This window comes from Chroicocephalus ridibundus, chromosome 5, assembly GCF_963924245.1.
Source record: "Chroicocephalus ridibundus chromosome 5, bChrRid1.1, whole genome shotgun sequence".
NCBI lineage: Eukaryota > Metazoa > Chordata > Aves > Charadriiformes > Laridae > Chroicocephalus > Chroicocephalus ridibundus.
Genome location: NC_086288.1, coordinates 19413877 through 19438474, shown reverse-complemented (window position 1 = coordinate 19438474; position 24598 = coordinate 19413877). Strand labels below are relative to the sequence as shown.

Genomic DNA, 24598 nt, shown 5'->3' with positions numbered 1-24598 from the left:
GTTTATGGAGAGACACCAGCTGTACTGCTTCACAGGGGAGATATTATATCTCTTCACACGTTGTATATATTGTAGGAAATGCAGAATTCCTGTCATTGTCAGAAACTTCGCATGTCCCCATCTACCAGTGCCTCAGTAGAAAAAAAGACAACAATCCGCTGAAAGTTAAAACCATGTCTATTTTCAGAAATGGCTTATCCCTTTTATTGTCCTTTCATGTAGCATTAATTGATGTTTTGTTTGGTTAAATATAGAAAAGATTTAACAAATGTTTGTCTTTGTGTGGTCATGCAAGGCAAACTGGTGGTGTACTAACTGCGTCTTTTTTTTGGTAACACATGACAACAGATGTTACAGATCTGCATTTGTGTGGGTGTGTGTGTACCTGTATATAACATTATACTCATCATGTGATAATACACTAAACGACGTATTTAACAGTTTCAGTTCCCAGAACAGGGTCAGAAACAGAAGCAATAGAACTCCAAATTGTATTAGACCTTAAAAGGCATAATTATACAGTGGGAAAACCATGGTGCTTCTGGGCATCTTACACAATGGCAGCCGTAGTTGCTCTCTCTGGGAAATGCCTCGAAGCTGCAGATGGTACCTCTTGGTCCTGCCCGAGGAATATTGATATATTGATGTGTGCATGGGTGGGACTTGTGCAGCTATTGAAGGATTGAATTATAGGGGGAAGCTAGGAATTGGTATCAAGATTTGTATTGTATATAAGTGATTTGGCCAAACAAAGGAGAAGGTAAAAGCTTATGCCTGTGTTTGAAAAGTGTGATTGCTGAAGGGAACGAAGAGCTATTTGGCGTTGCAGGGAACGTTTGTTGCATATCAAGAAACATACAGGTATCTGGCGTCTTACTAGATAGCAAAATAGAGTTTCAATGAAAGTAAAAGACATCTCATCAGTTTGTTTTTAAGAGCAGCTTGGAAAACACAGTCCTAATAATAGGGAAATGGACAGGGTTGCAGTTGTCTTATGTAAGCTGATTTAACATTTGCCTTGAATATTTGTTATCCCTCTTCCTCTGTGGTTTAGAAATGTGTTTGGATTGATGTATGGATATTTGGAGGTTTTGCCCTGTTAGCTTCATCTCCAGGAACACAGGGCTGAGGCTGTTTCATTCTGCCTTTTGGAACAGATTTAGTTTATATTCTGCCTGTGGTCATTAAATCCCCTTTTTCTTGCTCTCTCTCATCAGAAGTGTCTTGCATTTTTTTTGGCCTAGTTAAGGCCCAGCGTTGAGACATTCCTTTGAACATCATTTCCTTTCCATTGCTGCTGTATTGTACACCTTACGTTTGTGAGAACCAGGAGGAAGTTTACATATTGCCATGGGTTTTTTTTGTTTTTCATAGGTTTGTACGCATTACGGAGAGCACTGGGGAAAAGACCTAACCTATTGGACAACGAGGTGGCTGGGTCAGTGATGATTGCTTTCAATGACTTCCTGCAGGGGATGAATGATGTCAGGCCCAGCGCCATGAGGGAGGTGGCAGTTGATGTGCCAAAAGTAAGTTATTTTTTGCAATTTGCTAGCAACGTGGTTAGAGCCACTTTAAGAGTTACAGTTAGGCGTTGAAATGCCCTACTGAAAGAGAGGAATTTTGTGAAGTTGAAATCTCAACTTACCAATAAATATTGTGCATCATCATTTTGTTTGCCTGTTTGCTTATTTAATTATAATTTTGAAGACCCATTTACAGAAGCTTAAGTTCCTAGTGCTTTAGGAAGAGTTGGTAGTGCAGGAGCATATCTCCTGATCTATAGTTTTTTATGCTGAGTGGGTTAATGGACTAAAAATCTTTAAGGTGGCTGCTCAAAGCAGATCCTGAATAGCCATGAAAGCTGCAGGCTTTTGTAAAGCAGACAGAAACTTAAGCAGAAACTGACTGTTAGCATTTGTAACCAAAGTGTATTGAAACAAAGCTATGAAGAGATTGATTGCTATGATTTTATGTAAAGCAGTTGACTAATTCTACATGTAGTTCATTCTGCTGTGACCTCAATGTCTTCAGTGGCGTTACATGGTTTTAACTGAGGGCAGAATTAGATACTGTAGGTAGGTTATCACTGCCAAGTGGTTACCCGTCAGGGGCTGTCATTATATGAACAGTTCTTTTGCAAGTGCCAGGTTCATCTTTACCCCGCTCACTGCCCTCTCAGTTATGTATTACAGTGGTTCAGTAGCAGACACAACATAAATTGGGCTGGGGAACTGATCTGGTTTAAGAAGACTCTGATCTGGCTTAAGAAGATTCAGCAAAAGAAAATGTTGTGTTTAATCTCACTAAATCTTGACTCTGCGAGTGGTTGTGCTGGTGTTTCTCAGCAGCTCCCCAAACCCTAGAAGAAAACATTTCTGTCTCATTGCATGATGATGAGTCATCTGGGAATTAGATTGCACAACTGTAGACCCGTATTCCCAAACTATAGGAATGGGAAATAAAATCTGTGAACAGGATGCTGCGTGCAGCCAGCTCGGATATCACACTTGGCTTGTTAAGAGTCCACGCTGTGCAGTGAAGTGCTGGGTGGAAATGCCTGGGCTGGCCCCAGACAGCTTTTCCTAGAAATGGTGTAGTGGCATCAATATCCGCAAGGGCTAATTAGTTCTGCTGAGACCCAGAGTTACTACTTCTCTCGTTGCTTATTGTGCTACTGGCTCTTGGGCTCATGTCATTATCCCTTTTAGACATACCAGCCCATTTGGAGCCAGGTGGAGTGCTGCTAAACAGCACAGTAAAGACAGATAGAAGCAGGGCTCGAGGTACTGCAGAAAACCTGTTCTGAATCCAGGGCAACCTACTACTCAGGCTCCTGTTGTCCACTAAACCATCCTGCCAGTGGCTTCCTTCATTGTCACTTTTTATTTGTTAAACACCAGCTGAGTCACTGGAATACTACTGAAATTCATTTCTCCATTGAAGGGAAGGCCACATCGTAGCGCAGATTCCTTTTGTGCTGGCAGGACCTGCCTTTTTACAAAATAATGCATATTCTGTGAAGATGTAGGGCAAATTTCAGGCCATCTGCTTGGTGCCTGGGGTGAGTTTAAAATGGAATCTAAAGTACCGTATGCAACAGATTTGGTATCCTCCCATATCACCTACCAAAGGAGGTGCTGGAATTCAGTTTAACCATTATTTTGGGCTGCAGAGCTATCAGTTTACCAAAATAAAGGTACCTGTGCCATGCTCAGAAGCAGCCTGAATAGCTGGAAACACTGACAAGCTGTCCATGAAAGTCACAGTGTAAATCCAGCATTGTAACACTAGGAACACCACTCTCAAGGGTCATTACTCTGTTACCATTTGTATTTGAGGTGGGGAGGTGTCCTAAGTCAGCTCAAGTCCATGGGTTAGTTGAAGGCACTTGGTTATGCTGTGGCAAGGTGGTCGGGATGGCAGTGCAACAGGAATCCAAACTGGAGCCCCCTGGTTAGGGCTGCTTGCTTGGGGTGTGGGATATGGTGCAGGAATGCTTGCAAACGTCTGAAACTCATTGATGTACTTTAGGATAGCGTAGCTATTTTAAAAAATTTGGACACTGTGTGGTTGAGAGATACGCACAAGCAAAAAGAAATAAAAAACTGTATTTATCACTGTTATCAAACTTAGGTTAGTGTAATTTGCTATTTATTAGCAAATAAGTATGTCTCTTTCTCACCTGATTGTTAGTGTCTGAATGCCAGTCACTTAGCATTTAATGTATTGTTATCCACAGAATGTACATGGTTGATTTCTTGTTTGGAATACAGATTGTAGCAGAAAATGTAATGCAGCTTCTAATCCCTTGGATACTGTTTTTTCCTCCAAAGAAGAGTATGCAACATTTTGTTGTATGTTTCTAGTAATGATTTTTTCATATGTCTTAATCTAATTTTACGGACTTATTTTTGCTTCTGTGATTAAAGTTGTGTATTTAGCTGCTCTGGTTGAAGCTGCGTGTGTGATTTTGCTAATGTTTGCAATTAATGGGATGTGTAAGTACTGAAACCAAGTATCTAAGAAGCCAAATGAATGCGATTGCAGAGCCGTTAATTAGTTGCATCATCTTGTATCGATGATGTCGTGCCCTAGAACAAGAACACTTTGCTGTTTAATATTGCTATGCATGAATTTCTACTCCTGCAACACCTGTGGGAAACCTTAAAATTACTTGCTTGCCACAGAACTGATGCTAATATTCCTCATTTCTACAAGAAGTTCTTCCTGTTTACTAATTCACCCCTCTTTTCAATACAGTGCATTCAGTCCATGGACTCAGGCCACTTACCCATTCAACACTTGACTTAGTTGGCTCTTGGCCAGAGTGTATTGTGACAGGTTAGTTATGTGCTCTGCAGTAATTTATACCAACAGAAACTGCCTTACTTACACCTTTTGTTGCATTCTTATAAAGATGTAAAAATTATAACTGGGTGTGTGGGAAACAAAAATGAAACAATGAACCAGATAGGAGTCCAGCTTTCTTCAAGAAGCCTGAAACTTGTGTTTTAGTTTAGTTTTGTGTTTTTTCCTGGCTAAGGTATCTTTGTGCATAGTATTTTGTGAAATCATCCTGTATTGATTAATGTCCAGATACTTTCTGCCTGGAAGGATAGACTTTTCTTCCCCTGCGCTCCTTGCCCCAGAAGCTATCCAGCTAGACAGTTAATTGTGTGGGGAAATTTGTTAGAAAATCAGGGGTTACATTCCTTCATGTTTTGAAGTCTGACCTTAACACTGTTTGTCATTTAAAAAAATCCTTGCTAAAAATAACTTCAAACACTAAATAAATGATCAGCTATGAGATTTTTTTCCAAAGAGAAGACAGAAGTCTGAGCTACATTAATAATATCAGGTTTTTTGCTGTTTATTGCAGATATATTATTCACTTGGCAGCCCCCTTGGCGTGGATGGAACTTCTGGGCTATGCAGTTAGTTACAAGTGAAACCATTGATGTACATGCTGAATTAAACTGAGACTTTTGTGCTTTTTAACTTTCTGTTTTTCAGATGGTGGGTTTTTTCATATTTCATTGCTTTGCAGTAGCCACGTGTCATTTGAGTGAGAAAGTTCAAAGTAACTTCTAAACAAATCCACAAGTAAATTAATTTTGTTGAAGGGCTTCTTCCCTTATCATCATGACACCTTTGCCATTTCTGGGCAGCTGGTGGTTTTTTTTTGAAGCTGGTATCACCTCTGATACTGAACAAAAATAATTACTTGTTTTATCATGAACCCCAAACTGTTTCATCAACACAGAGCTTGTTCTCTGAAATCTGTGGAACTTTGAGTAGGCTGTAAAGAAAACTTAGTCTTCAAATCAGTCTTTGCTTTTTAGGTCCTAGAGTTGAGCGCTATTTGCTTGGCTGTTCAGAAGGCTACTATGCTAAACTGCTCTGTTGCAGTTTTTTGTCTTATTTAAAACTTGGAAAAACCTTGTTATGCGTATACTTGGGGTAGCAGCTAAAGAACAAGGAGATAGAAGTAACTTGTTTGTATGGCCTCAAGCAAGTCACTTCTTGGTGTCTGAGGACATTTGATAACCCTTGTAGAATGCTTTGCAGTCTTCTTCTGAAAAGTGCTCTATGACAAACTAATTATTAGGGGTTTTGTAGCTGACAGAAATTGAGCTTTTTTTTTTTAATTCCAGGCATATTCAAAATTACTGATGGGGAAAACAGCGAAAATGAACTGAGTTTGGGGTGGCAAACAGAAAGCAAGATTGTGTGCAGGTGGAGCTGTTGGAGGCAGAAGTGTCACCATGTGCTTTTTTTGGCTGTTGTCTTTTCCATGTTATTTTGTCCTTTGACTTGTGTCAGGATTGCCGTGTGCATTGGCTGTGACCAAGACAAATGCAAAGTTCTTGCTGCCTGGTTCCACATAGCATCTTGTTTTCCATTTTTACAGAAACTTTCTTGAACTTTGCTATGTGTTACAACCTTTTTAGAAGACTACTTTTTACTTTTTCTGCAGCAGGGATTTAGGAGAGAGGGGATGCACGTTATAAATCAGGAAGTTAATACTTCAGCTCTTCGGAGAGTTGCACTGTAGTTGCTGTTCCTCCCTCTCCTATGGGTCTTCCTGAAATTTTTGTAGAGTGCTATGGGTTTTGCTTCCCTGTTTCACTCCCTTTACTGTAATTCAACACTCAGATTTGTGTCTTTGCAGCCAAAAGGTTCTGGATGAGACATCCTTTGCATGTCTGCTTTATTTCTTTATTGCCGCTGCTTAACAACCTCTGGGGAGTTGCTGCTCTGCTGTATTCTGAGCTCTGACCTGGGGAGAGCTAAAGCCTATGGCAGTAATGAAATCTTGGTGTCTCACGCACTGTAGCAGAGCACTGTCTTTTGTACGTGTAAGCTCAGCCCCAAGGCTAGTCTGTAAAACCATTTCCACAGTGACAGAATATCACACTTCATTGCTTATGGTGCAAGACCTTTCCTTTGAGTTCATGTGCAGGTAAAAGAAGCGTAGCTAGCTGTCCCAATGTGCGCACAAGAATTTGTGTTAATTGCAGTTGGGAAGTTACTGAGGATTTGTGTGCAAAACCAATCCACCTACCTTCTAAGCTTGTATGAATCTAAATTCTTTCTTCTGAGTGTTTTCTTGTTGTTGGACTGTTCGTCCCCCCCCTTCCCCCCTGTTTATCTATATCCTTTTGAAATAAGGAAAAAAATACATGTTTTGTGTAAGACTTGACCAGAATGTGAAGGTAGCTATTTAGTAGCTATTTCTGCTTTTAAAACCATTGCTGCTTGAATTCTACATCTTGTATTCTAGAAATTCTAAATAAGTTAACTGAATTTTTGACTGGTTAATTATTTTATTTTTTTAACTCATACTGGGCAAGCTCACATTTAGTGTTCCTGTTTGTATGTTGTGACCTAGTTATCTCCCTTTCCTCCCCTTCCTGATTTTAAATCAGAATAAGTCTCCAAATTACTGAAAACAACCTTCATGTAAGGTGGCCGTACTTTACCTTTTCTGTACCATTCTATCATTTGTGTTGACGTTAAATGACATGTAGTGGATCTGAAAAATCATTTGAATAATGCCTCAAAAGACTTGTGCAAATAGTCTGAATATTTGCCAGAGGGTAAAAATAACGTTTAGGTGTTTTCTCCGTGGCTTTTTGTATTTGTGTGAAGTACTGCTAATGGATTTTGCCTTCTGTTGCTGAAAGTTATAGGGAATTCCTGATGGTTTAATTAATTTTAAGAAGTTCTTGTTCTTTTTTTTCAAAATCTTTGTCTAGCTAGAAAGACATGATGATAGGAATGACTAGTCCATGCTTTACCAGCATGGATTGATACTGAAAAATGAGAACAACCTTATATGTCTTCTTTCCTAAGAAAAAGTTGTTTCAAAGTGCCAGATTTAGTTCTATGCAGTTCACAGAGCTGCTAGGTAGAATTAAGGGCTGTAGAGATAGGTAATGCATATTTTTAATATAGATTAATAATTATAGTAATATTATTAATATACATTAATATCATTATGTAATACATATTTTTTAATATAACCACTGCAGGTGGATTTCTGTCTTTTATTGTGAAAACTCAGGTGGGAAGGGAGGATTCTTCTTACCTTTAAGCATTTAACTGAGGTGCCTTTCCTTCTCCTGCTGCTGGGATACTCTGCTGTGTCTGATTCAGTCTTCACTTCACTCTGACCTTTACTGAATTTGTTTCCTTTATGTTTTTTCTTTTTTTTTCCATAAGGGAATCCTGCATTTGTCAGATCCCTCTTCTCAGATCCTTCTTGGAAGGCAATGGTGATCAGCTCTATGCATTTCATACTTCCCCAGGCTTATAAAGTAATTATTTAAAAACTAGAAGCTGCTGGTCACTAAGAAAAAGAATTTTATTTTTTTTTCCCCTGGAGTTCCTGTAACATATTCCTGGTGTGAGAGAGATGATGTTCTGCAGGCAGCAGATCGGCAGCTCTTCACCTCCCAGTTAGCCTTTAAACTCAGAGTATTTCTGAGGGGTTGACCCGTGCATATTGATCTTTGCTGTTTGCTCTCTACTGTCTTTGTAATTTTCTTCTATGTCAAAGACTGACAATTCAGGGGTTTTATTTGCTTTGCAGTTTGCTTGGACTTACACAAAAGTGCTTGCACCACATCCAAATGCTCTTTTTCTTCCACTTCAGTAGTAGACTGAGTTGCCTCTTTCAGGGACTTTCTACTTTTAGTTTCCACTCTGTGTACTGGTATCAGGAAAACAGCAACAGGGGCAAGCCAGAAGTGACACCAGTTTTCAAGTCAGGAGAAAAGCGATACATTGCCTTTTAGTAATACTCTGCTTGCCTTTCAAGTGTGGCTGACTTTCCAGAGCTGAAGGGTGATTTATGTCTAGTAAATTTTTGGAAGAGTGTTTTAAGGCAGAAGATCATTTGATTTAGGTGTGTCTTGACATGTTTAATATTGAAGTGGATGGGAATGGATGGTGACAGGACAAAGAACAGGCTGGGGGATGTGGGGAAAAGTCTCAGGCTTGTTGAGAGTGATGTAGGGAGAGGTGTAGCAGGTTTAGGTCTGTCTGCTATTTTGGGTAGGACGTATTATTTTTGTCCCGATGTGTGCCTGACAAGCCTGTCTCGTGTCTTCAGCAGAGCAAATTTAACTGCAGTTGGTTTTGAGTGTTGCTTTTTTGTGTGGTTTTTGTTTTCTGTAGACACTTGTCTGTTTGGAGGATTGTTTGTTTCTAGTCATATCTCCAGTGCCCAAGTCCTATATGGGAGTGATAGTATTGGCAAGTGGAGGAACCCCCAAAACTTCTAACACTCAGTCCTCTTCAGCTTGGTGGGATTATACAGCTGGGAACAGGGCCTTACTCTGCAGCTAAAAATAAAACCAGCTTGAGCTCATACAGCACTTTTCTTCAGGGAAAACATCATAGTAATTTACAAATTCTGCATCAGCATCACATTAAAAAAACCAAGAGAACTGAGTTGTGACTTTGCTAGTGATCACAGAAAGTGTTGCTGCCTGTATGATCATGCTGTGATTTTATTGTTATTTTTCTATGTTTTGTTGAAGTAGATACAAAACATTTTACCTACATCCTCCAGCATAAAGCAAGTCTAATTCACTTTTACTTTTTGTGACTTTATTAATAATTGCTTCTTGTTTAAAAAAAGCTTTTTGAAGAAATGACTCATTAAAAACAACTTCAAGAAATAACCATTACACATTCTATAGAGCATTTTTGTTTCCCTTTTTAATAGTTTTGCTCCATTGTCTGCATTTAGCAAAATGGTCTGCTTTGCAGGTATCTTGGTCAGACATAGGAGGACTAGAAGACGTCAAGCTGAAATTGAAGCAGGCAGTTGAATGGCCTCTCAAACATCCCGACTCCTTCATCCGAATGGGGATCCAGCCTCCCAAAGGTGTGCTGCTTTACGGACCTCCTGGGTGCTCAAAAACAATGATAGCAAAAGCTTTGGCTCATGAAAGTGGCCTCAACTTCTTGGCAGTGAAGGTAGGTCATTTAGTCTTACATTTTCTTAACTCCTGTGTAACTGTTGATAATTTACCAATTTCCAGTGCTAGAATCCAGTGGCTCTTAGTGTTTCTGATCGTCATATACTATACAGCAAACACCTTGTAAATATCAAGTAAGGTTTGTGTTTTATGAAAAGGACTAGTGCTTTCTTTTGTATGCTTAAAAAAAAACCTATTTATTTTCTCACACCACAGAAATTATACGTTGGATGGGTGGGTAAGCTGTGTAGTGACATCTTAAGTATTGGCATTATTTAAAATTGTTTTAAAAATGGAAACAATTAAGTTCTTGAAGCAGTATAAATGAAATACACCTCTGGATTGTGGGTAGCCCTTCTTACTGTAATAATTACTTGCTTGCATGGAAATGTTATCATCTCATCTCTTACATTCCTTTTCATTCCTCAAGGAAGTAACTTTTTTTATCTTGCTGTTAATTTTTCATTACAGATTTTTCTTGCCCTGTTTGCCTTTTTTCAGGTGAAATAGTTCTACTTCATCACATCAGTTTTTAGAAAGTTTGCAAAAACAGTTACATCTGGATTACTCTTGGATAAGTAGGATATTCTCTCAGCATTAAGAAACACTTTAAGTATAGAAAAATTTTGGATTTCAATGCCTATGAATCAGTGTAATTGATTACTGTGGGTTGTATGGAAAACACATGAATGGAACTTATTTAATAATACTGAGCTTCAATGCATAGGAAGGGGAAAAAAAAAGATAGCAGAGTGATTCCACATGGGGTAGTCTTGCAGCTGTGTCAGAATGCTAATGAAGTGCAAGAAAAAACATTTGTTTAAGTATTTTAAAAGTATCTCCTCCTCAGCAGTAAGATCACGTACTCTTGTCAGTTGACCATCTCTTTACTCACAAAGCCCTCTGTGTTGTTAGTTTCTGCACAGCTTCCTCCTCTGCTGATCCTTTCAGGCCCACTGTAGCTCTGGATCCCGTCCTCTCTGGGAGCAGAGGGAGTTGTGCTGACCCTGAAGCCAGCAGCCCTTCGTTGCCTGTGCTTCCCGCTGTTGCAGACGTGCCTCTGGGTCACGGTCACATCAACAAGAGCAGCCTTGGAAACCTCAGCCCTTAAGAAACACTACCTTTACTGCCTCTTCCATAAGGACAAAGTAGTTCTTTGTATTTCAGAGTTACTGGTAAACAAGGTAACCTTTTCCTCCTGCACTGCTTAAAAGAAAACATTCCTCTTTGTCTTGCCCAAAGCAGTGATGCCTGAGAGGGTGGGGAAAAAAGGTAGCAGTGTGAAAAAAACCAACCAAACAAACCCAACACAACCCAAAACAAAACCCAGTTAAAAATGAATGTTGTTGCTATCCTATATTCATCAGTCATAGCTACATCAGACATTTGTACTGATGCAGTTAATTGTCCAAAAGTAAAAGGTGTCAGATGCTGAAAAAGAGGTATCCGAAGGTGCACTGATATGAAATGCTTTTGTACAGTAATGCAGCGTTTCTTCTTGGTGGAGTTCTGGTGGTGCAAACCCCCGTCATTGACAAGCTGCGGCAGAAGTGGCTGGCTTGGAGAAACTGCCTTTTATTCCCTGTCGGTTTAAAATCCCTTGGCCTGGAACTGGTGGAATATTCAATGTACAGATGTTTCAAGAAGCACATCTCTGGCGCATGTCCAGCCTTGGATATGTTGACTCCAGGAAGGGAACGTAGCCCACTTTCTCTAACTTCACATTTGCTTCCTGGACAGAAAAGGCAACATCCATCATGTACTAAATGTGTTAAACATCATTGTCTGTAGCATTTCTTAAAGCACAACAGGCATGAATTAATTTCCACTGCATGTGTTCCTGCAATAAATCTGAAGTAGATGAATATGTGTTTTTTTTATTTGGGCGTGGTTTTTTGGTTTTGTTTTTTTTTTTTGAGAGAGGGGATTTTTCTTTTCTTGCTTATAGTCCTATTAATTTTCCCGTTCTCTGTGTTATGTCTCAAATATCCGTCCCTGGAACTGATATCAGGCTTTTTGAAATGGAATTGTGTTTCTTGATAATTTACTTTTCAGACTTGCATTTTCTTTCCAGTCTCTTCGGCCCAAAATAAGTAATTTTGATGAAAAGTGTCTGCTGTATAGCCAGTAGGATACACGTACCCTTTCAGGATAGTTCAGGTGGCTCAGGTTCTTGGGTCCTTCTCAGGAACGGACTGCAGACAGGAGGAATAGCCCTAACTATGGGAGCCTGCTGCTGGATGCCTTCTCTCCCTGTGTCTGAAACCTGAGAGGAAATTGAGTACGTTACATCCAGTGCTTGCTTGGTCCAGTGATTTTTGGAAGATAGACCTGTTATATCTGCACGCTACATTTAAGATACACGGGCACAGTAAGTCCAGCTCCCTCAAGAAGTGCTGAATGTGCTCAACTTACCTAAGTTGGCTGTCCTGCTTGAGTGCAGCAGGTATCGCCCCTGCCCCAGCCTGGCTTCAGGAAAGCTTTGCGCTGTTTTCCAGATGTGCCTATGCAATGCCTGTGCAGTTTGGACAGCTGGCTCTGTTAAATGAGGTACTTTAGGTTATATGTAATCTGTTAAAAAGTGACATTTCCACGTGTCTTGGGCATGGCTGGTTGTCATAATGCTGTATGAAGGATGGTCAAAACCGCGCAGCCTCCAGCCCGTGTCTGACTTGCCTCTAATAAGATTTGGGAGATGGGCAAAGTCTAGATGTAATTTCTGGGCAGAGGAGCTGAAGAAAATAACGTGATAACAGATGTTTGACGTTGCATCCTGTTCTCTCCTGAAATCTATTGTGAAATTTGAATGGTTAGTGTTACAATGAATGTGGCCCTTTTGTAAACACGCTTTTTGATATTTGGCCAAAACTTTTTATAGCTGTATTTTCACCAAGATCGGTGACCTTTTCCTTTTCCAGAGAAAATGGTTGGTTGGTTTTAAAAAGAAATCTTGCATATAATTCCTAAGGGAAATTGTTTGTTTTTATTCTTTTGCTTGACTTTCTTTGTCTCTAATACAATATATCCGCTAAATTTACTGGAGAGGAGGTGGGGATGGCTCTTCCTGCTCCCTCCCACCACCCCTATTTCTAAATCTCTTGCACCATTGAGGCTTTTCAAGGTTTTAGTGGTCAACTTGATTATTCCCCTCTCCCAAATCTCTGTTCCAAAAAGACAACTAAATTGTTCTCAACTTCCTAGAATTTTCGGTGTTTTGCAGTCATGGATACAAGCAAGTATAAGACTTTGTGAAGGGATGAATTAGGATAATTTTTTCATTCTTCAGGACAGAACATCAGTCTTGACTTATATTTATTAATACTTTTTGACCGGGTTGAATTCTTATTTCAGTCAGGCTTCTATGCACTTTTGTGCTTCTTCATACTCCTTTTGTGCTGACGCCAAAATTTGTAATTTTCTTCTGAAATGTATTTTATGCATTCCTTTTACTAATAGGAAAAGAAAATTTTATACAGATATCGGACCTATCAATATTAATAGGATGGGGGATATAATTTTCAGCTTCTGCCAGGCTGATGACACCTCTGTTATACACAATTGTCTCTGTGACATTTTTGCTTTCGATGTCATCTAGCTTTCTGAAACTGAACATGAAGATAATGAAACCCTTTGGCACTGTGTTATTTCTGGGGGCTTTTTTCCCTTCTTTTGACTGTTTATGTGGTGGGTATCTCTCTGTACTGTTTTGACAGTTCCTGCACTTAGGGTCAGCTTTGACTGGCTGCTTTTTTGATATATGTGCTGATTATACCACTAAGATTTTATGGTGATATTATAAGAATATTTTTGGAGGAAAATTCTACTTACTCAGTCTGCTAAAAGCAGAGGGAGACTTTCTGCTAATTTCATGAGGCTTGTGCTCAGGATTATATCAACTGGGGACTTTGAGTTCTGTTTTCTGTCCAACAGGCAGATTACCTGAGTTTACAAAATAAATAACAAGAAAAATTATGTAACTTCTGTATGCTTGTACTGGTTTTGGAAGCATCATTTTTCCTTTTGCTGCTTACCTTTTTAATATTTGTCTGTTTAAAATCAAAAGTAAGGCAAAAACTCACTTAGTGATAGTGACAAAAAAACCAGCTTAAATTTTCAGAAAATTTAGACCTCCAAAAGTGAAACCCCTTGGAATTCAGCTGAGACACACTAATTGTTGTAAACTGTAAACATGATGAAGTGATACTTAAAAAAACAAAGCAAAACAAACAAACAAAAAAACCCAACCCAAACCCACCTGTGACAGTAAGTAGTGTTTAAGGACGTTAACACTGAGCAAACCAGTGGTAAAGATTATGTGTACTATACTGCTCTAAAATATTATTTGCAATGATTAGGAGCTCCAGGCATGGTGTGGAAAAAAACCCAAAGGTTAGACATTTTATTTGTTGTTACTTAAGAGCTTGGGCTGAAAGAATCTTTTCTTTTTTCAATTAGCAGTAATTACAAAAATATACACTGTTCTCAGAGCTCTGACTTTACCTTGGCTTGATTTAACTTCCTGTATTGCCCTGCCGATGCTGTTGTACCACTCCCCGTGCTTGACATGTGCTTAAGCTTAGTTTGTCATCTGGCTCAGTTACGTCAAAATATTTTCCAACTGAAGTTTCCTCTGCTTTTCCCTTCAGCTCTTGGCTGTGGCAGCTCAAACAGATTCATGAGGCTCGGAAAGGCCGACTGTTTTGCTTTGGGAGGAACGGTCACTGAATTTTTGGGGAGGTAGTTTAGCCTTCTGATGGGGATTTCAGTAAGCAGAAGCATGAAATAAGAAAGGTTGGTGGCTGTGACTAGCTAAGCAAAACATTTAGGACAATAAATGAAGAAGCATTGTGGTTTTATGAGAAACTCTGGCAAACATTTGATAAAATTTCCAAAAAGATCCATAGTAACACATTTACGGTAACTTGTTAGTTAATTAGCAGGTAGTGAAACTAACTGTAGTTGAAAAATTTGTTTAATGTTTTTTACAAAGAATAACAGTTTGAGATACTTTAATGAACTCTTTTAATCTTGAAGGTATCTGTATGTTTTACTCGTCTAAAAATAAAATAAGTCATTCATCCATTCTTACCACAAGCTTCCCAAAAGTGAACGTGTAGGCAGAAAATGATTCAAAGGTCCTTTCCTTGTCTCTTCTCAGTTACTTTGTAAGATTAATTTTTATTAGCACTTAGTTTCTCTCTCTCTTCAAGTTGCCCAGGCTTTGTCAGCAATCGGGATCTAGTAAAAGTAGCAACTGCAGAATGGGGTGCTGCTGGAGGGCTGAAGTGTCAGCAGCCAAATAGGTTTTGCAGCGTGGATGGCTAATTTTGTGTCATGTTGCTGTGTAATTTTTGATCCCACGTGGATACTGCCCTGATGGTGCCAAGCCTGGTCCTAGGCAGCATAGCGGATGGCAGCTGTTTAGCCTGTAGCTAAAAGTGGTAGTAGGGCTACGAAGATGATTAGGGGACTAGAACATCTCTCTTATGAAGAAAGGCTGAGGGACTTGGGTCTTTTCAGTCTGGAAGAAAGAAGATTGAGGAGGGATCTTATCAACACTTATAAATACTTAAAGGGTGGGTGTCAGGAGGATGGGGTCAGGCTCTTTTCAGTGGTGCCCAGTAAGAGGACAAGAGGCAACGGGCACAAACTTGAGCATAGGAAGTTCCATCTCAACGTGAGGAGGAACGTCTTTATTTTGAGGGTGTCAGAGCACTGGAACAGGCTGTCCAGAGAGGTGGTGGAGTCTCCATCTCTGGAGACATTCAAAACCCGGCTGGACGCGTTCCTGTGCAGCCTGCTCTGGGTGACCCTGCTCTGGCAGGGGGGTTGGACTAGATGATCTCCAGAGGTCCCTTCCAACCCCTATCATTCTGTGATTCTGTGAATAGGAATGGATGCTGAAAGTCCGCGGTGAATGGGAATGACTTGCAAAGGGATTTCTCTGTGGACGAGGCAGGTGAGCGGGATGGGTTGCTTTTAGATCTACTTCAACTCTGTCACAATAATAAACCTCTGACTTGATACTGCTGTGCCTGTGCTGGTGCGGCATTTCGTAAGCATGCAGAATCCTGGCAAATTTGAGTGGCAGCTATGCCCCAGTGCTGAAGATGGCCCTTTCCAAAGGCACTGGTGCATGCAGTGAATTTAATTCAATGTTTCCGGTCAGTTCACTCCACGCTACAAATAGTGGCTTCTGTATTGTATAAAGAAGCCTCAGACAGTTGTCGTTAAAGTTTGCTAATCAAGGCAGATGGCAAACAAGTGACTTCTGAGGCATGCCAATAAAGAAAAGTGGATATTATATTTGCCTTCGCAGTTTGATTACAATGCTTTTGGCAACTTCACTGCAAGGATTGAGGATGACAGTTTTTTTTGCCAACCTTATATACTTCGGAGGCCACAAGCACCTGTTGAAAGTGAGGTTTTTAAAACACCAGACAGGTGTCAGCAAGTTTTTAAGGTCCTCTGGAATGCAGGGCAGAGGGAGAGGAAGCGATTAAAATGGTGCACAGTGCTCAGCCTGCAGTTTACTTGGGCTGAGAAGCTGGGTGTAATGCCGATTAAATCATTAAAGAGCATTGACAGAGAAGTAGGCTTTACTCTTAACAAGCAAATATAATGAGTTTTCTGAGCAAATATTTTTCTACGTAGCGTAACCAATTACCAAATCACACATGTACAACCTTTGCATTAGAAATAGCCTTACTGTTAAAATAAAGGAAGTCTCACTGTTTATCTTGTTAACTCTCTTTCCTGCAGCCAGCCCGAGTCAGATGTTGCTTTGGTTTGACTGTGGTAGGGATGGGATAGCATTTTGCTGTTGAGATTACAGTATAAAAAGTAATTTCTGAGTCTCTTCCAAATCACTTAATGTTGTTATAGTAGATCATCTCACCTGCGTTGTCATGGAACTGGAAAGAATTTAAAAAAAAAAAAAAAGTAAGCCAAAATGCTGGGTTTAACTCCATGAAAGATGTACTGGTAGGGGTGGGATCAAGCTTTGCTCCTCTGAGCTGGCTGTCTACTCTCCTCCTGCAGGCTGATGAGAAATTAGCACATCAGAGTGCGGTGCATCACATCTGCGATGTAGACGTCTGTCTGTCCAAATCAGTTAGTGTGAATGTCTAACTCGGATGCAGATGTGTGAGTGTGGGCAATGAACATTGCCCTAGGTACACATTGTGAACAGTTGAAAACTAATTTTGGCACCCCTTGTCTTTTTTCTTTTTTTTTTTTTCTTTTTGAGATTCACAGCACAGAGCTCAGTTTCTAGACACTTCATTTGAAATTAAGTATTAATGTCTCTCTGATCATTTCTACTTTGAACATGGCAAAGAAGGAATTGTGCATTATCTATTGTAGAGTAATAATCTGTAGGATGTGACATAAATTCTCTAATTAATTTGATTTAAAAAAAAAAAAAAAAAGTCGTATTCTATGGCTAACATAGTTTTAGTGTCTGTGTTAGAGTCCAGAACCTGCATGTGAGGTTATGGCAGTATTTTTGAAGAGAGCAGACAGAGCTCTGTGCCGGAGCGATCTGGAGCCGTGTCCGTCTGGCTCAACAAGCACAAGTGCATAATTTACCTGATTGTCAAAATAGTAAAAAAATTATTTATACAGGCATGTCACCGACTAAATTTCCTATCAGTTAAAAGTCACTACACCAGTATTTTCAGGTGGAAAAAATCTGCAAGTGGTTTTAAGTACTGCTTAGAAAAATTACTGGTACTCTTTAACTTCAGGGATACCAGATGTTCCTCTTGCAGTTTGAAAACACTTTGAGAACTTCTGGCTTAACCATGTGTGCACAAGCTTATGTCACGTTGCAGCCTGTATACAGGGGTTTTCTTTTGTGCAGTTAATCTTTCAAGAGCTTATTCTGATAATATTTTACATGTAAGGAATTTTCCTTTTTTTTCCTTGCTTTTTTATTTAAAAATAATAAAAAAAACCCAGCAGATAAAAATCCACACCCAATCCAGACCATAAACAAGTGGAAGGTTTCATGATACAAGGGGAAAGTATCTTGTAAACAAGGATGGGGTGGTCTTTAAACAGACCATACCTGGAAACTCTCTACTTTGAGGCTGAATAAACAAAACTGAGCAGTATACAGTGGGACTGAATTGGCAGATTTTATACTGTTAGTCTGGATTGTAGCTCACAAATGGTATGCTTATATGCATGGCTAAGCTACAACTACTTCTGCCAATTTCCTGCTCCAAATTTTATGCTGGTTTTGGAGTCACTGGGCAAATGACCAGAAAGAACAGGTTTTATTTCTTCACGTCCCTTCATATGGAAGGTGGCATGTTGCAGAAGAGAACAGAGCTATGCATCATTAAAGCGGACCATTTGTTACTAGCACTCTTGGTCAGTATATCAGCAGCTATAAACAGCTTTTAAAGGAGTCATTATGCTCACCTCTGGGCCAAACATGATGTTTCAACAAATGTCGACTTGCGGACTAAGTTGGGCTCATGTCATTTGATTTTTAAAGCATTAGAAAAGCATTGAAAAATAAAAAAACCTCACCCTTCTGGTATTTCTTGAGTGGCCTCCAACTTCAAAGCAAGCTTCCTAAAAAGAGAAGGTGAGCTTTGTGAAAGTTGGAAACCATGTCAGCTGTCAGCAGGTGACTTCGTGGTGGCCTGTAGACTGCCTGTCATGCAGATCTGTCTTTTGAAAGAGCTGCCATCAGTCTTGGCTAAAGGACAGCCCATTTGCAGACAGAGTAAGGCAGAGGTTCAGCTCAGGTGGGACCAGAGCTAGGCCAGTTCAGTTTCCACATCCAACCTCTTTGAACATTTCTAGTTTTTGTGTTGTGGTTTTAAGTGTTTGCATGAGATGAAATGTATACCAATTCCTCCTCTTCTGTGAGTGCTTTCTCTTACTTTGGTGTCTTTTCCTTTATTGTCATGTATAAGAGTTCCAAGCTGCTTGCAAGAAAAACCATGGTTCTGAATGGCAGTTTTGGTATTGCACGTGAGTCGTGAACTAGGAGACCTTCAAATCTGTATGAAAATTCTCCATGAAGAGGTCATGAATACGTAGTGGTCTTTCACCTGGAGTTGCTGCTTAATGGAGAGAAAAATGGAGAAAAACATCCTGTCAAAGCTTACAGCAAAACCATGCATTCAAAATAATTCTTTTTGGAAACATTTTAAACAGTATTTATTGCTTTGATGTTGCCTTGATCATATTTTAATGCTTAATTAAAAATAAAACTCCAAGCATCTGAAATTATATTGTACCTTAAAGCTCAAAGAGAGTAGTTTTGGTTTTAAGTATTTTTTTGCTCAGACAAAAGAAAAGAAAATGTCAGGCTATTTGATGTTGTGTCATACTAGAGGAGTGCACTATTGGCACTGACATATATGACGTTGGTTTCCATGAGAATACTGACGTGAATGAAGATTACTTACGAGAATAAGGGCATGAAAGCGAAGGTCCACAGGCTTCAAGTAAAAGTTAGTAAAAGAAATCTGTAATTGTTGGTAGAATCCGCAGAGGTTTCTCAGTGTGTCAGCTCGGTTTAACAGAAAGCTAAAGAGAAAGAGAAGAGCGTGCTCTTGTTCCGTTAGGATTTGCTAGGCTCATGCTATCGTATTCGTCATCTGCATTGAACGTGATGAGTGGCAAGGGCCTGGAGCAGCTGGGTGCTGTCTTTTTGAGCTGCGAGCTTGTTCTGCACAAACGGCTGCATGCTCCTCGTCTTCCGTGTCCACAGTGAATAGTAGGAGAAGGCTTTGTGTTTCTCTCTCTTACCTTGTTTTTTTCCTTCTCTCTTTCTTTCTTACATGCTTCAATTATGTGTTTGAATAATTCTGTTTCCATGCAAGTATCCAACAGACTCAGATTTTTGAAGTTATTGAAAGCCCGCAGGTGACACTTTAACTGTAGCTACAGCAGCAGTTGCTTTAAGGGTGGATGTTGATGAAAGGAAGCAATGCTAATTGCATCATTTACGTTTCCTACAGGCAAGGCACACAGTTCTCTTCTTCCAACCCTTATATGATTGCCTTTACCTGTGTGCTACACTAGGTCTGGCTACTGCAGTTATCTCACCTGGTCCTTTGGATAATGGACAACTCTTTGAAAATAAATAAATAAAAATAGTGGCATAGCCTGGATTCTTTGCTGATATGAAATAACTCGTGCTTTTCTTTTCAGAGTATATGTTTTTCCCATACATATGCTCAGGTACTTTCCAGTGGTGCCAGTATTGGGGCAAAGTCAGTGCATTGACTACTTATTATTGTAAGAGTGAAATAAGTGCGGAGAGGGGAAACTGCAAAAACCTGCATTTTTAGACTAATGAATCTGCATTCTACCAATCTGGGTACAAAGTCCAGACCATCCCATTCAAAGAGGGGTTGTAACAGAAGCTCTGTCACTGCCAATGTATAAACGTGCATCTGCCACACATTCTTATTTCTAGCATACCCGCTATTTAAAGCTGCCGTACTGCTCTGAGCTGAGCGTTACCTGTAGGTACTTGCAGCTGTGAAGCATAGGAAGGTTGTTCAGTTTTCTGACTGTGAAGAAGGATGTGGTTTCTGCTGGTGAAATTATAAGGACACCTGTTCCCTGGAAAACAGACTGAAGCCACTGGCTCTTTTTGTTCAGTGCAGGGGATAATCATCATTAGTTGTGGATGCAGGTCAATGTTGATGCAAACCAGGCTGAAGTCAATAAGTCATTACCAATCCCATGAGAGTCTTAGTCCCATTAGAAAGCATTATTTAAGCAGCCTATCCTACAGGATATAGCAGAACAGAAAATACACTAAGAATTCTCTATTGTTTTATATTTATAATTGTAAGTACTTGTTCAAGACTTGAATGTTGACCCTGCGATGCCCGGTCTGTTTCTAGTGGACAGGGCTGTGAGTATAAACAGGCACTGCGGCAGCTGGCACTAATAGTCGTGCTTGGCAGTCTCGGCAGAGAGGAGAAGGAATGCGAATGAGTTAAGACACTGAACAGGTTTCTCACTGGGGATGTTGTGCCTCGTGGATGGGTTTCAGGTGTGCTGCTTACGGCAGCTTCTTCTTTCTGGACCTGTAGACTGTCAAGTTCAAAGAAGCGCTGTTAGACATCGGTTTAAGTCACTGTTTTGGTGCTTGGCTAGACAGGATGCATGACGAGAGCGCAAGTAAATGCTTTTCTGTAATTCATCTTTCTGGCTGATTTGCAGCCCCCTTGTTGCTGTTGTTGAGACAACTTTTAAGCACCCCAAAGTGTTTATTTTTTTGGTTAATTCCATTTCTCAAGAAAGTACTAGGAAAATATAATGATGAGAGCACTAACCTACAGGCAAAGTTACATGCATGCACAGTGCTGTAACAAGTGGAGGAAAACTTGTTACAGGTAGAAGGTAAGTCTCAAAATCTGCAAATAAGACTTGCAAATGACAAATTATCAAAATTTCTTGTAACAGAGCATCAGTAATGTAGCACTGGTAGATTGTCTCGGTCATTTTGTATGTAAATGTAACATGCTTTTTAACTGTTTTTTTTTAATTTTGTAGGGACCTGAGCTGATGAATAAATATGTTGGTGAGTCTGAACGAGCAGTGAGAGAGGTGAGAAAGGGCAAGCTATACTTAATGTTATATGTTAAGCTTTCTTGGCAAATTCTTCTCTGCTTAGACGTTACCTTTAAAGTTTCCAGAAAGACTCCTAGTTTAAGTTTAAAAAAGAAAAGAAAAAAGCAAAAGGGATATTTTGTGTTGGTTAACTTCCTCCTGCATTGGCCTAGTGATGGATGTCAAATCTGGGATCCAGGTAGCAGCTTTCACTATAAGCCAGCATCACGCATCATCATGAATAACTTCTAAAAGGTCTGTTTTTACAAACAAAAAAGAAAGATGACAAGGCTTATGTCTGTTCTGTGATGCTCTGTAGCCTTTGAGGTGTGCAGGGGGTGATAGCATTCTATAAAAAGTTTTTCATCCCTCAAAACTGCGTATTTCATTGTTGTTTTTCTAGATCTTCAGGAAAGCCAGAGCGGTGTCTCCTTCAATTCTTTTCTTTGATGAAATAGATGCCTTGGCAGTTGAAAGGGGAAAGTAAGTAATCCTGTTACAAAAATCACAGATGCTATTTTCTGATAAATTACTCTTACATTGTGCAATCACAAGTGTATTACCTTTCTAGAATTATTTTATTAAATATATTCATTCCACATGCAGAGGGATGGTATTTGTGACTTCTACTCAAGCGTATTTAAACTTGGCATAAACAGGTAAGCTGGTGGAGTTCCTCCTTTCTCATCTCATTAGCAGGAATGATTCTACTGGTTCTCATGCCCTTTGGCTCTTTTCTGTGGTTTTAGCTTGCATTTATTTCCAGTAACTAACTCCTTTCTTTTCCCAGGGTTGTTGCACTGGCCTAATATAGTGTTTCCATCAAGCAAACAATATGATCATATGCTATATAACATGAATTTTCAGGGAGACTACTCATACGCCTAAATTTACACTTACATTTAAGCATTTCGCCAGACTGGGAAAAACTTCATGAAGTGATTTGGGAACACTTAAGTCCTTTCATGTGTGACATTAAAAAGGGATTAATGTGCTAGCAGCTAACAGTGTTTTTTTTAATATCCTGCTTTGTGATGATTCCGAGAGATGTTTAGCTCGTGTCTGAAGGACGATTATAGCCGGTTTTAGTTGCTGCTATAGCATTTAAGATCTGACAGACTCTGTAAGTGCCTGTCTGTCTTGGGGGATACCTTCTTATAAAATACTCTTACTTGTTGTGAGCAAGTACTTTTTTTCTGTGTTGTTTTGCGTTAAAAACTATCAAATATGTGCAAGAAGAAAGTATTTGTCCAGTTTAAAGGCACATCTCAACTTCGTCATTTTTCTGGAAAAGAAGCTACCTCGGCCTCCATACAGATTCCTTTGTATTGCAAAAGGGCCATCTGTATCTGCAGGAAAGGATAAAAGGTGTCCTTCTGACATTTCAGTGACACAAATAAACTGTGTATGTTATGGGAGGTGGCATCATGTGCAGCATAGAGCTGCCCTGTGAAACTGTTAAGAAGTGAACACATTTTCTGTTGAAAATGCAAAATCTGATAGAAGACGTCAGCATCCTTCTCATATGCAATGTATGCAACTGTAAACTTCCTAGAAATGCTAGCCACCCTGTGGCATGCACTGAAACACCTGCCCGCTTATCACAATCAAGAAGTTGCAAAAACGTGTGCTGGAATCAAGCCAGCAGAGGGGGTGGGGGGGGAAGAATTATCTCCCCCTGCTGCAATTCTTAATGTGTTTAGCTTTCAGAAACACCACTTCATCAAGATAAAACCTTTTGGAAGAATAAGCCATAGTGTATTTTAATCAGCCTTTTCACACAGTGCCCTAGAGGTGTTGAAGTTTGTTTGTTTGCTTGCTTTATTCTTTTAGGGAGTAAACAACCCAATTTTACCTTACCTGGAACTGTCTGTGGGGGGTAGTAGGCCTGGCACAGCTTGCTGAAGAATGTGGTATGACCTGCTGCAGTAGTGTTGTGCTAGAGACATCTGGTTTTGGAGCTTTAAAAAGAACAGGGTGGGACGCACAAATATTTCATTGTCAAATCTGAACCAGATGGGAGGTAAAATATGTAGCAGAGTTCTCATAAAATTCATCTGAAATTAAATGGTGTAGGAAACCAGACAAGGCACTTATTAGAAATGGCCTTTTTTTACAGGCTGACTTTGCACAGTAGGAATTTGCAAATGCATTAGAGATGCTAACGATTTGTGGCCTCTGGAGATCCATTTCCTGTACTATTACTAACCATACTAAGTTTTCAAGGAAACACCTGTTTATATTGTCTCCCTGTTCCCTCTGTTGGTTGAATTAGTTTTCTCTGCTTTGGCAGTAAAAACAGCTCTGTGATACAGCTTTGTAAATGTTTTCCCGCTCAGTTTAAATCCTTGTTAGGATGCTGCGGGCTTTGTGCAGAACATGCTGCATCCCAAATCTCCGGGTAGGTAACTTCTCCTGATCCTAACAGGATGTGTCCACATACAGAGAGAAGCCTAAACTGTTAAGTTGTGAGAGTAGTTTTATGCCTAATTCAGATCTGAAATACAGATGTGAAATAACATTGAATAATTGCTAATGCTCTGCTCTTCAAAGCACTTTGCCAAGTATTCATTAACCCATTATGACTTGTTTAGAGTTGAATAACGCTTGTGGGTTTAAAATACAAATGTTTTGCTCCCAACCTTCTGTAGAGATCACTAAAGAATCCCTTATCATCAGCAGGCACATACAGACTAATAGATTTTGTAGTGAATTATAATACAGGTACATCAAGAAAGCTAAAGAATTTTCTTGTTTGCACCATTCAATATAATGTCTCCTTTGCGTCATGTAGTGGAGTCCCTGTCGCTGCACAAGCCATTGCTCCATGGCAAACACTGTAGCTGCATTCAGATGTGCCACAGTTTATTATACATTCCCAAACGGTAACTCCGTAATTGTAATACATCTAACGCTCTACCTGCTGGAACTGTCTTCTATAGCAGCTTTATTTTACAAAATGTATTTATTTACAAAATGCATTTATTAGTTACAAGAAATAATACTTTGAAGTCAGCAAAAATTATATTAATTGACATTTTTCAGTGTCAAATATTATTTCTGGAAAGATTATTTCTTATCCAGCCTGTTTAGAAGTTGCATATGTTTTATCTGTATGAATTAAACTCCTGGGTTTTTCTTCTTGTCTGTCTGCACCCCCCTCCCAATTTTACAAGTAGGCAACAAATTAATATGTATTAATCAAAGAATTAAAAATGTAGGCTGGATACATACCAGCCTCAAAGAGAATTTACAAGAATATGATCTTGCCCCTCTGCAGAAAAATAGTTCAGTGTAAGGAGTAGTTGCTCGAATGAGAAGTCTGGACATCCTTGATGCAAGAAGATGAGAGGGTGATTCTGAATGGACTTGAGTTTCCAATGTGGTAATGAAGACAGATGAAGATAACTTGAGCTGTATTCATTTCTGCGTTTTGTTTTGTTACACTGTGCTTCTAGCACTCTTGGAAGATCTTTCCCTCTCTGTCTGGTTTATGTTGAGATGTTAGA

General features: G+C 39.6%; 1 protein-coding gene across 4 annotated transcripts in view; it reads left to right on the top strand.

Moving 5' to 3' along the window:
- AFG2A (AFG2 AAA ATPase homolog A) overlaps positions 1-24598 on the top strand; it is a 196867-nt gene that overhangs the window by 26114 nt on the left and 146155 nt on the right. For 3 of the 4 annotated variants that reach the window (XM_063335304.1, XM_063335303.1, XM_063335305.1), the window contains exons 10-13: positions 1375-1529; positions 9283-9492; positions 21033-21086; positions 21493-21572. In XM_063335304.1, the coding sequence (XP_063191374.1) occupies positions 1375-1529; positions 9283-9492; positions 21033-21086; positions 21493-21572 (499 nt within the window). Of the gene's footprint in view, positions 1-1374; positions 1530-9282; positions 9493-10445; positions 11219-21032; positions 21087-21492; positions 21573-24598 lie in introns of those variants that run through there. The other variant, XM_063335306.1, reaches the window with a different exon arrangement.